Raw genomic sequence first — 16,783 nt, 5'->3', positions numbered from 1 at the left:
ATATGAGGCCTGGAAATGACCAAAAAAATCACCAAAATATAGCATTTTTCCCAAGATGGCCGACTTCCTGTTGGACTTAGGGTATGGGTCCAAATGGCGTTTTTGTGCGTCTGGAGATGATACATAAACCTACCGAGTTTCATTCTTCTATGTCTATCGGGAAGGCTGAGGTGCAATTTTGAAATATTCAAGGGGGCGCTATTGAGCCGTGTAGCCACGCCCATCCCATTGAAGTATATAGGATGTTAAATGAACCCACTCCAGACGTGTGTGTTGAGTTTCGTTACCGTGGAGGCATCCTTTGCCTCTGAAAACTGTAATCGTATTTTCATGGCGTTGAATGTGTTGTCATGGCAACGGTATTTGATGATGCGTCACGAGTTGCAGAATGTAGCATCACCAAGGTCTTATGTCTCAGCTGAGTCAATTTCAGGAATAAATACTTAAGATTATGGGAGTAATTAATGAACAAATGACGCAAGTGACTTCCTGTTGCCAGTAGGTGGCGCTATGACTGTCACTAAATATGAGACTGTACATGTGTTCAGACCAGGACGCTGAACAAGCATATTAAATTTGTAAAAGCTCAGACCATGTGGAGTCAAGTTATGAGGGTTTGAAATTTCATGGCGAAGCATCGAAATTCGCCGCGTCACCACGGCAACCAGGAATGACGTGGGAAAAAGCTTTTGATAAATTTTCATCTCCAATGTCTCAAGATGACTCTGTGTGAATTTGAAGTGGATGGGATGAAATCTCTAGGAGTAGTGCGTTCAAATATGATGCCACAATTTGCATTAAAATCAATATTTTGATTCAAAATGGCCGACTTCCTGTTGGTGTTAGGGTATGTGTCCAAGAGACTTTTTGGTGCGTCTTGACATGATGAACATGTGTACCAAGTTTCGTTTCTCTATGTCAATCTGTCACGAGGGGCTCGCTTTTATTGATTTTGTAGGGGGCGCTATTGAGCCATTTTGCCACGCCCATTTGTGCAAACCATAAAATATCAAAATTTTCGCCAGGTCTGGCTTGCGTGCAAACTTTGGTGACTTTTAAAGCACGTTAAGGGGGGCAAAAAGGCCGTCGTTGTGCAAGAAAAAGAAAAATAATTAAAACTGCAAGCAGTGATGAACGGGCCCTCGCGCCCCATGCACCGCCTTGTACGCGCATGTCTGTGCATGCTGCAGTCACACGGCAGACACAGCGGGCACGTAGAAGTCTTGGCACCGGGGCTTGTAATGAACACTGTGTGATGGGGCTAAGTCACATTGCATGTGTCCACTAGGTGGCGCTAGAGATCACCCACCAATTACTTGTCATGTTGCAGTGTATGATGTAGAGAACACATCCTCTAAATTTCATGTAAATCGGATAATGTTTGTCATATGAGGCTGACTTCCTGTGTCCAGTAGGTGGCGCTGTGTATTTGACACAGTATTGATGCATAGATGTGTTCAGGGCGGGACCCTCTACATGCATGATGAATTTGGAGTGGACAGGACAATGTCTGTAGGAGTTACAAGGACTTCCTGCCTAATGGCGAAGCATCGAAATTGTCTGCACAGCCACGCCCAACAGGAAGAAGTCATAAAAAAGCTTTTGATAACTGGTGTTATGTCTTAGCTGAGTCAATTTCAGGTGTAAATACTTAAGATTATGAGAGTAATTAGTGAAAGAATGAAGCAAGTGACTTCCTGTTGCCAGTAGGTGGCGCTATGACTGTCACTAAATATGAGACTGTACATGTGTTCAGAGCAGGACCCTGAACAAGCATCTGAAATTTGGAAAAGCTCAGACCATGTGGAGTCAAGTTATGAGGGTTTGGAATTTCATGGCGAGACATCGAAATTCGCCATGTCACCATGGCAACCAGGAATGACGGAAGAAAAAGATTTTGATAACTTTTCATCTCCAATGTCTCAAGATGATTGTGTGTCAATTTGAAGAGGATGGGATGAAATCCCTAGGACTAGTTTGTTCAAATATGATGCCTGGAAGTGACCAAAAAATGCACCAAAATTGAGCATTTTTCCCAAGATGGCCGACTTCCTGTTGGTCTTAGGGTATGGGTCCAAATGGCGTTTTTGTGCGTCTGGAGATGATACATAAACCTAGCGAGTTTCATTCTTCTATGTCAATCAGGAAGGCTGAGGTTCAATTTTGAAATATTCAAGGGGGCGCTATTGAGCGATTTAGCCACGCCCATCCCTTTGAAGTATATAGGATGTTTAATGAACCCACTCCAGATGTGTGTGTTGAGTTTCGTTACCGTGGAGGCATCCTTTGCCCCTGAAAACTGTAATCGTATTTTCATGGCGTTGAATGTGTTGTCATGGCAACGGTATTTGATGATGGGTCATGAGTTGCAGACTGTAGCATCACCAAGGTCTTATGTCTCAGCTGAGTTAATTTCAGGTAGAAATACTTAAGATTATGGGAGTAATTAATGAACAAATGACGCAAGTGACTTCCTGTTGCCAGTAGGTGGCGCTATGACTGTCAGTAAATATGAGACTGTACATGTGTTCAGACCGGGACGCTGAAAAAGCATATTAAATTTGGGAAAGCTCAGACCATGTGGAGTCAAGTTATGAGGGTTTGAAATTTCATGGCGAAGGATCGAAATTCGCCGCGTCACCACGGCAACCAGGAATGAGGGACGAAAAAGCTTTTGATAACTTTTCATCTCCAATGTCTCAAGATGACTCTGTGTGAATTTGAAGTGGATGGGATGAAAACTGTAGGACTAGTTCGCTCAAATATGATGGCAAAATCGGCATTAAAATCAATACTTTGATTCAAAATGGCCGACTTCCTGTTGGAGTGACGTCATGGTACCCACAGACTTTTTTGTGCGTCTTGACATGACGAACATGTGTACCAAGTTTCGTTTCTCTATGTCAATCTGGGGCGAGGGGATCGATGTTCTTGATTTTGCAGGTGGCGCTAGAGAGCCATTTTGGCACGCCCATTTATGCAAACCATAAAATATCAAATTTTTCGCCGGGTCTGACTTGTGTGCAAACTTTGGTGAGTTTCGGGGCACGTTCAGGGGGGCAAAAAGCCCGTTGTTTTGGGAGAAAAATAAAAAGCGGAATAATAATTAAAACTGCAAGCAGTGATGAACGGGCCCTCGCGCCCCCATGCACCGCCTCGTACGCGCATGCCGGTGCGTGCTGCAGGCACATGGCAGACACAGCGGGCACGTAGACGTCTTGGCACCCGGGCTCGTAATGAATGTTGTGTGATGGGGCTAAGTCACATTGCATGTGTCCACTAGGTGGCGCTAGAGATGACCCACCAATGACATGTCATGTTGCAGTGTGTGATGTGGAGAACACATCCTGTAAATTTCATGTAAATCGGATAATGTTTGTCATATGAGGCTGCCTTCCTGTGTCCAGTAGGTGGCGCTGTGTATTTGACGCAGTATTGATGCATAGATGTGTTCAGGGCAGGACCCTCTACATGTGTGATGAATTTGGTGTAGACGGGACAATGTCTGTAGGAGTTATAAGGACTTCCTGCTTCATGGCGAAGCATCGAAATGGTTTGCACAGCCACGCCCAACAGGAAGAAGTCATAAAAAAGCTTTTGATAACTTTTCATCTCCAATGTCTCAAGCTGACTCTGTGTGAATTTGAAGTGGATGGGATGAAATCTCTAGGACTAGTGCGTTCAAATATGAGGCCTGGAAATGACCACAAAACTCACCAAAATTGAGCATTTTTCCCAAGATGGCCGACTTCCTGTTGGACTTAGGGTATGGGTCCAAATGGCGTTTTTGTGCGTCTGGAGATGATACATAAACCTACCGAATTTCATTCTTCTATGTCAATCGGGAAGTCTGAGGTTCAATTATGAAATATTCAAGGGGGCGCTATTGAGCCATTTAGTCACGGCCATCCCATTGAAGTATATAGGATGTGAAATGACCCCACTCCAGACGTGTGTGTTGAGTTTCGTTACCGTGGAGGCATCCTTTGCCTCTGAAAACTGTAATCGTATTTCATGGCGTTGAATGCGTTGTCATGGCAACAGTATTTGATGATGGGTCACGAGTTGCAGAATGTAGCATCACCAAGGTCTTATGTCTCAGCTGAGTCAATTTCAGGTGTAAATACTTAAGATTATGGGAGTAATTAGTGAAAGAATGAAGCAAGTGACTTCCTGTTGCCAGTAGGGGGCGCTATGACTGTCACTAAATATGAGACTGTACATGTGTTCAGACGGGGACACTGTACAAGCATATTAAATTTGGAAAAGCTCAGACCATGTGGAGTCAAGTTATGAGGGTTTGAATTTTCATGGCGAAGGATCGAAATTCGCCACGTCACCACGGCAACCAGGAATGACGAGGGAAAAAGCTTTTGATAACTATTCATCTCCAATGTCTCAAGATGATCCTGTGTGAATTTGAAGTGGATGGGATGAAGATTATGGGAGTACTTAGTGAAAGAATGAAGCAAGTGACTTCCTGTCGCCACTAGGTGGCGCTATGACTGTCACTAAATATGAGACTGTACATGTGTTCAGACCAGGACACTGAACAAGCATCTGAAATTTGGGAAAGCTCAGAGCATGTGGAGTCAAGTTATGAGGGTTTGAAATTTCATGGCGAAGCATCGAAATTCGCCGCGTCACCACGGCAACCAGGAATGACGTGGGAAAAAGCTTTTGATAATTTTGCATCTCCAATGTGTCAAGATGATTCTGTGTGAATTTGAAGTGGATGGGAAGAAAACTGTAGGAGTAGTTTGTTCAAATATGATGCCACAATTTGCATTAAAATCAATATTTTGATTCAAAATGGCCGACTTCCTGTTGGTGTTAGGGTATGTGTCCAAGAGACTTTTTCGTGCGTCTTGACATGATGAATATGTGTACCAAGTTTCGTTTCTCTATGTCAATCTGTCACGAGGGGCTCGCTTTTATTGATTTTGTAGGGGGCGCTAGAGAGCCATTTTGCCACGCCCATTTCTGCAAACCATAAAATATCAAAATTTTCGCCGGGTCTGGCTTGCGTGCAAACTTTGGTGACTTTTAAGGCACGTTCAGGGGGGCAAAAAGGCCGTCATCGGGAGAGAAAAAAAAAAATAATAATAATCATGGCAAAAACAATAGGGCTTCGCGCTGGTCAGCGCTCGGGCCCTAATAATCCGGACAGATACAATAGGGCTTCGCGCTGGTCAGCGCTCGGGCCCTAATAAATGAAGCTGATGAAATAAATGTATTATAAGTGCTGCTGAGCTGTAAAATCATTCTTAGCCCATACTGTTTAGTATTTAAAGCTGCATGTCTACTTTAATGTTAACTGTGTATAAAGACCTTTGAACATCAGAGGGACAAGAGCAGCTTAAACACAGACTACAAGAACACTTAAAACACTTTACAGGCTAGATGTGTAAGCTGAGAAGCATTAAGTGACTATCTGACCATTAAAACACATGCTGAATATCTTAACATTTCTGATCTGTGGGGGTAGAGCACATCCTGCACCGAGCGGTCCTATCCTGGATGTCATTCCCCCTCTCTACCTCCAGTTTCCTGTCTCTCTCTACTAACCTGTACAATAAAGGCAAAAAAGTCCCCAAAAAACACAAACATTTGTGTTTGTTCATATATATATTAAATTATTAGTATAAAAATGTGCATGTTGAGTGAGAGGCACTGCTTATGGAGCTCAAGCCAATGGCAGCTAACCTTCAATTATTGGCCAATAAGTTTCTTTATCAGAGTGTGACTGAGTTGGTGCTCATCAGCTTTGATTGAGTGACAAAGGAGGCTCAGGATTGGTGTGTTAGGTTGAACTATTATTACCATGCTGCGGTTTTACCTGTAGAATCCTGTGTGGAAGCCGTAACTCCTCAGAATCTGCTCTGTGAAGGCACACGTTGAACCCTGCAGGATAAACATGAGTAGTTGATGAAGAGGCTACTGTCACGATACTACTCTGCTTCCTTGCATCAATAAACACACATTTAAAAACATGTTTGCGTGACCTTCTGTCAGACTTGCATAATGTGAGCCCGGAACTCAATATTAAAAAAGGAACACACTGTTATAGGAGTGTAAACAAACACAAAAATAATGTTGTCCACTTCTTCAGTTCTATGTGTGAATATAAGTATGGTATGAAACTGCTGTGTGAGCCTTTAAAATGCAACACACAACACACAAGACCTGAAGAGTTGGGTTTAGACCTGCTCTATGTGTAAAGTGCCTTAAGATGACTTTGTTGTGATTTGGTGCTATACAAATAAAGATTGATTGACGAGAGCGGCTCACCTTGCCCTTTGTTCCAGTCACATGAATGATATTGAGATGGTCCAGTTCCTCCACCTTTGAAACAAACACACACACACACACACACACACACACACACACACACACACACACACACACACACACAGAGATCAGATAAGATTCCAGATAATAAGTATTAGCTTGAGTATGTTTCTGTGTATATGAGTGACTGACTTTGAGTCCGGCTCTCTCCAGGAAGCCTCTCATGGCCTGTAGCTGCAGCTGAGGGTTGCCTCGCTCCCTTCGGACCTGCTCCAGAGCGCTGGCGTTGGTCTGCAGCGTGTTCAGAGTCCAGATGGCATCCTGCAGGAAAAAAAAGAGAGGAAAAAAACTTTTTAATGTACAAGTAACTATGCATGTGAGTTTTTCACTGAACAGATTAGAGAAGCGGGGTCTCATGACTTTAAAGACACTCTGTATTGATTCACAGATTAAAGCCTCACTCTTATCCATCAGTTCATGAGAGGAATGCACTGACTTGGTTAGCTAATGTTACAAACGCAGAGAGAAGATACACAGTGGTTAACTGATAAAATACATGAATCATGAAACACCACAGTGACCATTTTCAGCTTTTTGTAATGTAATCTGAACACTTTTGAGCTTCCTGATTGTGTAGCATTTGCTTGAACTACAACGATCAGCTGTAATTGGACATGCCTGGTTTTTAATGTCTTCTGTAGAAACGAATGTGCCTGGAGCTGAGACAGACTAACACATGCTTGGTTTCAGTCTTGAGGAAAACAAAAACTACACAGATGGCACCAAAAAAACTAATCTAGAAGCTGCTCCGTTGACAGTTATGAATAGAAAAGCTGCTACGAGACACCTTTTCATTTAAATACAACCCATTAAATTGAGTGTCTCCATCAGTCTCCTGCAACATATAAAAGCTCTTATAGCTTACCATGTCTGTCACTCCTCCAAAAGTCACTACTACTAAACCTGACAGCGCTGCATCACCTTTTATAACAGGTATGCTTCCTTCCACCTTCATTATAAACACACACCTCTGACTCCACCCAGCTACAGTACAGAATGTCCTGCTGGGAACCTACTGTCTTTTCTTATATAACATTTCTTTCACTTTTAGACCACAGTTATATTGTGACTGTTTTGATAATTGTTCAAAATTCACTGGTTCCAGCTTTTCAAATGTACCTTAAATTTTGGTTTTTGCTATCTTTGGGTTTTGTGCTGATGGTCAAAAAGACAGCTGACTGTCAGCTCGTGCTGTGGGAACATGTGATGGATATTTGTTATTATTTTCAGACATTTTTTTCTTTGTAATCTGTTATTTGTTTTCATTCCTTTTCTTTATGTTGTCACTTGTTCTGTCTTATTATCAGCTTTTAAATCTACTGAGAAGCACTCTGAACTCCATTAACCCATATGAAAGCTGCCGCGTAAATAAGTTTGATTGATTAAGTTTGAAATGGGCTGAAGCAAACAATTACTGGTGAAAATAATGGTGAGAATATAATAATCAATAATCTGCTGAGTCAAACTGAGAAATGCAACTGTGATGGACACGTTGTAAATACTGAACCAAGAACTTTCACAGAAGTACTCAACTGATTTCTTTTATTTTTTGCATAAAGCCAATTTTACTTTTCTCTCTATAATTATTAGAATAACCCAGTATACTACTTGTTTTAATGTGGATTTACCCTTGCCAAAAAAACATGTATCTCATTATAATAAGGTGAACTGTATTAGCAACTGTTTTGTTAATTGTTTGAAATTCACTGGTTCCAGCTTTTCACATGTACCTTAAATTTTGGGTTTTGCTATCTTTGGGTTTTGTGCTGATGGTCAACAAGACTGTGGGAACACATGACAGACATTGGTTACTATTTCATGAACCAACGAATTAGTCAAGAAACTAATAGTCAGATTAGATCTATAATCTTATAAAAAGTAAAATGTATGCTGCTGTGATGCTGTGCTGTTATGACTGAGTCAAATGGAGAAATGTAACTGTGACTGACAGGGTTGTAAATATTGATAATAAGAAGATAGTGGCAGTGTTGGTGTATGTAATAACTGCAACACGTATAGTGAAACCAATCTCCTGTTACTGTAATGACAGCTCCATGTTTGTGTGTGTGGCTGTCATTATAATTATAGCTTCAGTAGTGTCAGTTAAAATAAAACATACACACACATACACATAAGGAAATGGGAAAACACTAGTAATAGTCAAACTGTCAAATATGGCATCAAAGCAAAGATTTAGACCACGTGTAATTAAGCAGGCTTGACTGTACTTTGACGCTGAGCCGGTCAGTGTGGCAGTAATTCAATATAGTGGAGCTGCCGGTGTGCTGCTGTCCATATTCACTTTTACAGCCCAGCCTTAACACTTATTTACTACTTTATAACTCCGCTCCTCTATTAACAACGCCAGGTGAAGTTACTAGAGCAGGACTGGGTGCTGTCAGCCATGTTTCTGTGCTCTAACTTTACACTTATGAGACAAACTTATCCAAACTAAGTTAGCGCTGGTGGCTAACTAGCTCGCTAGCGACCCGGTGTGAAAGACAAGTGAGACGGACGGTAAAGCGGCTCACCTGGTACTCCATGCCGGGTATGTGAGGAGCCGTCTTGGTGCTGTAGTACCGGACTGAAAAAGCCGCCAACCTGCTACACGCACAGTCCTGCTGCCGGAGCCGCGCGGCAAACCCGGAGCCCCGCCGCCACACGCGCGACATGCACGCCATGATGCGGAAGCTGAAGCCCAAATACGGGAGACTCCTTTCAATGGCGTAATGACGTTAAGACACACCCCATCCACGAGCAACAAATTGTTTTAGGTTATTACTCCTCCGGGTCGCCAGGTGTCACTCTCTGTTCATACCGCTAAAAGTCCCAACTTGCTGCTTTCAGGTACCATCCTAAGAATCAGTTTTACAAATATTAATGTTAATTGTAATGTAGTATCTGTAGCGTAAACCTGAATGTGTGACCTAGGAACATAGCAAATAAAGCACAGAGAAACATCACAGTCAGAGGATGTAATATAATTATGAAAGAGACAGAATTTCCTGTGACAGGTGACAACTTGTACAACATTTAATCTGTCAAAACGTGACGAATGACAGGCCTATAAATAAGATTTCTTTCTATTATATGTTATTGCATTGCGATGTCAGTACAAAATAATTAATGAAGTTGTGTATTACTGTATTATTTTTCATCTTTAATCATTTTAATTGGCTATAGAAACCGCCCCTACACTGCTACTGTGGATTCCCGAGTTTCACTCGAATGCAGCGTGTAACGGGGTCACGGACAGAGATGCAGCGAGACAAAACAAGCAACGCCGGCGCGGCTGAAAAGTAAGGATTTACATCATTATTCAATACATTTACACTCTGACTTGTAAACCAATTGTATTATAGACACATTAACTACCCGGGAGATGTTCTAAATAGTATTTTATGTCCATAAACGACCTAATGTGGAGTGAAATGTGTCCTCTCCAGGCCCGACCGGGAGGCCGCCATAATGTCGAAATACTACGATGGAGTTGAGTTTCCTTTCTGTGACGAGTTCTCCAAATACGAAAAAATGGCCAAAATAGGACAGGGGACCTTTGGGTGAGTTATACACTAATGCTGTAGCTAATCATGTAGCTAAGTTGAATATCTGTGAATGCGTTTCGTGTGCGTGCGTGTGTGAGTGGCTAGCTGTGCTAATAGCTAACTAAGTCATGAGGCAAAAACAAGAGAACAGGGGCCCGTTTCAGAAAGCAGGTTTAGTGAGAACTCTGAGTTAGTTAACCCTGAGATGAGGGAAACTCTGGTTTTTCGGTTTCACAAAGCCAGTTCAGCTTAACTCTGAGTCAGTTACTCTGGCAACATACTCCGTGAACCTAACCTGCTCGCTAGCAGGTTTTCTTCAGCTAACCCTGAGTTTCTCCTCCGTTTTAGTTGAAGCCCGCAGACTGAAGGAGGTGTCAGACATGGTGTGTCCTTTTCTTAAAGAGTCAGTTAATATTGAAGCACAAATACGAAGCATGAATCTCCGTCAGAGGGTGATCAGACCCTGCTAGAATGTTTTATCATTCTCTGATGATGTTCTGTTTGAGTGTTTCCATTTTTTTGTACAATCGATAATTTATCTGAACAATATTCTCAGCCCTCGTATCGTCTGTACGACACCACATGGACATGCTCTCAGTTCAGAATAAGTTCTCTGTTCAAGTTCATGTTTCCAAGGCAACCGTCTGTCGGGCTGTCACAAAGGCAATATTTGAAGGTGATTGATAGCTAAGTGGTTACTGCTCATGCTTCACAGTGGCAATGTCGCTGGTTCGGTACCAGTGAGGAACTTTCTCTCTCTCTCTATACCAGCTACTGTTAAATTAAGGTGAAAGTGCCCAAACATAAAACTAAATTTGACTATTTCACTGAAAAGTTTACTTTTTTAGTGTTGTATGTATAAAGGCATGTAGGTGTTGCTTTCAAATAGACAATATTAAATACTGGCAGTGTTGGGATGGCTGAAAAATTGACTTTCTTTTTGCTTAGAAGATTTCATCAACTACTGAAATATATATCACATGTTGAATGTAGTATTTAAATGCTGTTTAATGAGGTAGGGCAGGCTAAACAACACCACAATTGTTTGTAATCAATACCTTACTTGTTTGAGCTATATTTTTATTTTTCATATTCAGTTGCTGCCAAGTAGGCCTATGTTTTGTACCTGTTGGGGTCTGCATGAATGTTAAATGTGCCGCATACACACATACACAGAATATAAATGTTGAATAAGTCAACCACTCGAGACAAAATGTTTCTCTTTTTTTCATTATTACTTTTCTTAAATATAAACTCATCATCTGCATGTATTCATTAATATTTCTAAATCCTTTGGGGAGAAGTAGGAGGACTGAGCCCTTTGTTTCTCCTGTTGTCATGGTGAATCATGTTATCTGTGCTCCATTGATGAGGGCTTGGTATCTCCTCATGCAGAAGCTTCACTCAGAGTTACTTTGACTCAGAGTTGATTGAACTAACTGTTAACACTTGTTTGTAAATTGTAAATTGTAAAGGCTTTTATTTTATACTGCTAACATAATCACATATAGGTCTGTGTTGGCATTGTGGATCTTTCAATAATACGCATATTGAATTGGCTCATTTGTCTGCTCGAATTTTAAATTAACTCAACTTAATTGTCTAATCATGAAATAATAGATAATTCTCTGAGGAATGTTTAATAATTATTATTAATTTCAGCTGCTGCCCAGTATAGATAGTATAATATTGTAAGTATAAATTTCACAACTCCGACTAATTGTAGCCTCAGTTTGTGTCTCTAACACAGAGCTGCTGATAGCGTTAATAAATCTCGTTGTGAAACTCAGAGAATTGAGAGATTTATGATTTTTTTTATGGCAGTAAACGCAACACCTACTGATAACTCTGTCACATTCAGAGATTAACAAGACGTTTTTATCTGATGACGTAATGTCAATTAAGATAAACAGTAAGGCTACAACTATGTACTAAAGTCCCCCACACACTCATACTGCAGAGCCCTCCTGGGTCTGAGTCACTAACTCAAAACTATCATACAGAAACTTTTACAAAAAGTCACCAATGTGCTTTAGTGACTGTCAACACATTGTTGTAGCAGCTGTACAAACCATTATACAACCAATAATAATTATATAAATGTTCAAGTACAAAAATACAGTTGTATTTTTGGAGAGGAAGCGTATTGTTCAGCTGGCAATTTATCTAAAGATTGTGATCACAAAGCAGACAGCTATATACTTCCCCAGAAGCAAAGTTAAAAACAGTCAGCTTCCACAAACTGTTCCCCCTTTCTTATGAGTGAGATAGGTGAGAGAGGTGGACCTTATGGTCAATAACTTCAAACAACAAGAACATCCTTCATATTTAGTTTATCTACATACCTCATGATCCACACAGTTTTTAAGGCAGTAGGCTTAAGCTAAAGTGACTGTAACTGCAAACAAGCCTCAGATAGAAACAAGTTCAAGAGTTCAGCTAGCCTAGGAGCAATATTTCTTCTGTCACATCAAACTGAATACAAACTTTGACTCCTTAGTTTGAACATATGTAACATATTTAATATGTACAAGAATTACATTAAATGATAACTATGATCTTAATCTCTCTCACATCCTCCATGTGGTCAACTTCTTCATGAGTTGTTTTTAAGACCAGATGAACAGTATGTCAGCTGTTTAGGAGATGCTTCATCTAGCTAACAAAGATTTACACAGTCTAGTTCAAACCTGTTTAAATAGGTGCTGCATAAGATATGAATTATGGGCAATTATATGTCACATAATAAAGAGAATAAAGTAAAAATGTGTTTCATGTGAAGCTCGTGTTGTAATCGTCTCTCTCATGTCTTCCACAGCGAGGTGTTCAAAGCAAAGCACAGACAGACCGGCAAGAAGGTCGCACTGAAGAAAGTTCTGATGGAGAACGAGAAAGAAGGGGTAAGAGAGAGGACAGTGGGATGCTCAGCACTGCAATAGAAAACAGGAAAACTGAATTATATTTTCTCAAAAATGTTTTCATTAGATCATCACATCAATGTGTGGTTAAAATTTTGAAGTTGATTTTGTTAATGTTAATGTTTCTTAGCAGAGTGTTGGATGGAAAAATGCACATTTGAAAAATAGTTTTATTTCTATTGATGTCCTGGTGATCTGTGCAACCAATGAACTAATATCTGATTGGCTGGCAGGCAGCTTGTCCCGCCCACCTATATGTGTCTCCTAAAGCACACATAATCCTATAAAGTCCTATATGTGCAGCCCTCTGACCCTGGTTTGTATGCATATATAGTGTCTTCTAAGGTGTATACTGGTATAGTAGGCATAACAAGTCATAACTCTGACTGAATAAAGCTGCTGAATTTTTATGAGCTCATCCCTCACAGATGTTTGTGTGTGTCTGCTGTGTTTCAGTTCCCCATCACAGCTCTGAGAGAGATCAAGATCCTGCAGCTGCTCAAACATGAGAACGTGGTGAACCTGATAGAGATCTGCAGAACTAAAGGTTGGTGCTACATGTCTCCATACAATGACTGCTATAACCATCCATCTCTGTCTATGTGTAATAGACAGAAATAATGTAATAAGTGATTGGAGCATGTTTTCATTAATTTGTTTCTCCCTCATCCCGCAGCGACTCAGTTCAACAGATACAAAGGCAGCATCTACCTGGTGTTTGACTTCTGTGAGCACGACCTGGCTGGCCTGCTGAGTAACGCTAACGTCAAGTTCACCCTGGCAGAGATTAAGAAGGTCATGCAGATGCTGCTCAACGGACTGTACTACATCCACAGAAACAAGGTGGGGTTTAATACGGCTTATTGAGACTTAAATCAGTGTCTTTTTGTTTATTTCAAACATATCTCCTGGTTGTAATCGTAACATTTCCCCCCGTGTTGAATCAGATCCTTCACAGAGACATGAAGGCGGCTAACGTGCTCATCACCAGAGACGGGGTCCTGAAGCTGGCCGACTTCGGTCTGGCTCGAGCCTTCAGCCTGGCCAAAAACAGCCAGGGGAACCGCTACACTAACCGCGTGGTCACACTGTGGTACAGACCTCCAGAGCTGCTGCTGGGTGAGGACAAGACTGAACTGCTTACCTTCACCACTTTACAGAGATCATTGCTGTGTCTATAAACTGTGCTGCAGCTTAGTTTAAAGATGCTCTGTGGAGTTTACTTGTAAATCACGTTATTGTTAATATTGAATGTTACTCACCAAAACACACTGAGTATCATAAAACATTAGCAAAGCTGATTTGTCTATATAAAAAAGTGTGACTCCTGGTTTGTTTATATTGAGTCTTGTAGCATGTGGCTTCTGCTGGCATATTGCTGTGTTTCTTTGTGACTTATTACCACCTATAGATCAGTGGAATAGCACTGATTTTTTTTTTCCCCTTATCGCACAAATGAGCAAACTATTCAAACCAACATGGTAATCGCCACAAAACAAATACTTTACTTATATGTTATAAAATAAAAATCATATTGGTCCAAATATAAAGCAACCCTGATTATAATATGAATCCCCCCCCCCACACACACACACACACCAGGCTCTTGGTTGATTTTCTCAAGCAGTTAGTATTTATACGACTTCCTTTCAGAAGATGGTTTGGATTGGTTTCCTCTTGTCTTGTGAATTTATTTCCTCTGTGGAAGAAAAACATGTTGTATGAGCCTTCAGAAACTCCTGCAGGTTAAAATGAACTAACAAATCACTTTTAGAGCTAACTGACTCTAACACACTCACTATGGGCACAGTTTAATGCACTCACTAGCCTAGCATTGTTAATGCTATAAACAAACCATAATGCAACAACCTGTGTATGAGTTGTTTTTACATCACTTTGTGAGGTTGTGAACACTTATCTACACCCCAAATATAAGACAATCCCACTTTTTATATTCAGACTATAGAAATACAGAAATACTTTATTGTCATGTCCTGCATGAAAATTGTCTTTGGTCTCACTGGTAAGAAGAATATAAAACACATAGAATACATAAAATAAACACATTCATTCCATTACACATAGACATATGTTACAGTAAACTTTTCAAATGTATTTATTCCTGTAGAATCTATTCTCTATAGTCTAAACGTCTACCTTTGTCTTATGTGTCTAAATGTCTTATCACATCAGCCTGAGATAATAACTTCTGTCCCATCACTGGAGCTGCTGACTCAGCAGTGAAGCAGTAATCAGTTAGACTCTACAGTGGCTGACTCACACATCAAATACTGCTCTACTATTGGCTAAAACTTCCACAGGGTTCCTTCTTATACATCAGAGGTGCCCTAACTATTCCATAAAGGACCATGTGGCTGCAGCTTTTCATTCCAACCAATCAGGAGCACACCAGGCTTAACTTCAGACAGCTGATTGGTTGGAGCAAAAATCTGCAGACACACGGACCTTTATGGAATATTTTGTACATGACTGACAGTCTGGAGCAAAGCCTGTTTTATTTATTTATTGGTTCATTTTTTTCCCATAGGTGAGCGAGACTACGGCCCCCCTATTGACCTGTGGGGAGGGGGCTGCATAATGGCAGAGATGTGGACCAGAAGTCCCATCATGCAGGGGAACACAGAGCAGCACCAGCTCACTCTCATAAGCCAGCTGTGTGGCTCCATCACTGCTGAGGTAACAAGAGGTTTACAATGAAGCCGCATCACTTCATGTAGAATTGAGTTCATGCTTTTAAAACAAGTGTCATTTGAATTTTCATCAGGTTTGGCCTGGCGTGGACAAGAAATATGAGCTGTACCAGAAAATGGAGCTGCCCAAAGGCCAGAAGAGGAAGGTGAAGGATCGCCTCAAAGCTTATGTCAAAGACCCGTACGCCCTAGACCTGATCGACAAGCTGCTGGTCCTGGACCCGGCCCAGCGCATAGACAGCGACGACGCGCTCAACCACGACTTCTTCTGGTCCGACCCCATGCCGTCAGACCTGAAGAACATGCTCTCCACCCACAACACGTCCATGTTCGAATACCTGGCGCCGCCCAGACGGAGAGGCCACATGCCCCAACAGCAGCCCAACCAGAACAGGAACCCTGCTACCACCAGCCAGACCGAGTTTGACCGAGTATTTTAGAGAAGAAGGAAGGACGGTTCAAGCAGGTCGGGCTTTCTGTTTCGGTATTCCCCAACCGGCTACACATTCCTGATCGGTCGAGAGTTGGCGGACTTACCTGGAGATCACTACGGCTCTGTGAGAGGAGCTGCTGGTTGGTGTCGCTCCTGGACAGGACTGAGATGTTCAGAGTCATGTGACACCTTCTGCAAGACAAGTTCTAACGTTCCAACTCTGCTTTTTTTTTTCACCCAGGTGATAACGAAGAGACAGTCGTAAACATGGCAGATGTCAATAGTTTTTATTTTGCTATATTTGAGTAAGTTTGGAATTTTAGGGGTTTTTTTCCACTTGTTTTATCATTGTTTTGTATAAAATATATTCTATTCTATTCATCTCCTGTTCAGTGTTTCAAGTTCTTTGTTGAAAGAGAGGAAATGTAAAGCTTTTATTTAAACTCTTTTATAAAGACAGTACACACATGGACAAAATAAATGATGTTCCTGAACTCATATGATCCTCTTATTCCACTCAAACACAGAAAACAAATGACAATTCAATGAAATTATACTAAAAGGGAAAATAGTACAAAATGCTTTACAGATATAATGCAATTATGAAACATTTCAAGACTGCAACATTCTAGAACTCTAGACTTATTTTCTGAGATTGTTGGTTTAGGTTTGTTTTCAGCTATTCTGACATGTTAAAATAGCAAATATTATGGAGCTTTGTAAGTGTTTAATGTATGCACTACACAGGCTGGAGGCAAAGTTGGTGTTAGAACTCTGGGTGTAAAATATCTCTAAAGACTCTATAAAGAAAACCAAGTGGAAGTT

At 41.1% G+C, this 16,783-nt stretch overlaps 2 protein-coding genes across 2 annotated transcripts in view; one reads left to right on the top strand and one right to left on the bottom strand.

The window, feature by feature from the left end:
* The window catches only part of fpgs (folylpolyglutamate synthase), a 40,201-nt gene extending 31,169 nt beyond the window's left edge, over window positions 1-9,032 (bottom strand). The window contains exons 1-4 of the mRNA XM_053339777.1: window positions 8,883-9,032; window positions 6,484-6,612; window positions 6,292-6,345; window positions 5,840-5,904 (exon numbers count right to left, since the gene is read on the bottom strand). Coding sequence (XP_053195752.1) covers window positions 5,840-5,904; window positions 6,292-6,345; window positions 6,484-6,612; window positions 8,883-9,032 — 398 coding nt within the window. The remainder of the gene's footprint in view (window positions 1-5,839; window positions 5,905-6,291; window positions 6,346-6,483; window positions 6,613-8,882) is intronic.
* A 568-nt stretch (window positions 9,033-9,600) lies between these two features.
* Window positions 9,601-16,412, top strand: cdk9 (cyclin-dependent kinase 9 (CDC2-related kinase)). Its single transcript, XM_053339778.1, has 8 exons — window positions 9,601-9,650; window positions 9,798-9,911; window positions 12,715-12,796; window positions 13,271-13,361; window positions 13,491-13,657; window positions 13,762-13,933; window positions 15,363-15,511; window positions 15,600-16,412. Exons 1-8 carry the CDS (start codon window positions 9,610-9,612, stop codon window positions 15,963-15,965), a joined length of 1,182 nt encoding a protein of 393 aa, XP_053195753.1. The 5' UTR covers window positions 9,601-9,609; the 3' UTR covers window positions 15,966-16,412.
* Window positions 16,413-16,783: the final 371 nt, after the last annotated feature.

Source organism: Scomber japonicus, chromosome 19 (genome assembly GCF_027409825.1).
Source record: "Scomber japonicus isolate fScoJap1 chromosome 19, fScoJap1.pri, whole genome shotgun sequence".
Taxonomy (NCBI): domain Eukaryota; kingdom Metazoa; phylum Chordata; class Actinopteri; order Scombriformes; family Scombridae; genus Scomber; species Scomber japonicus.
This window is presented reverse-complemented; position numbering and strand designations above follow the sequence as displayed.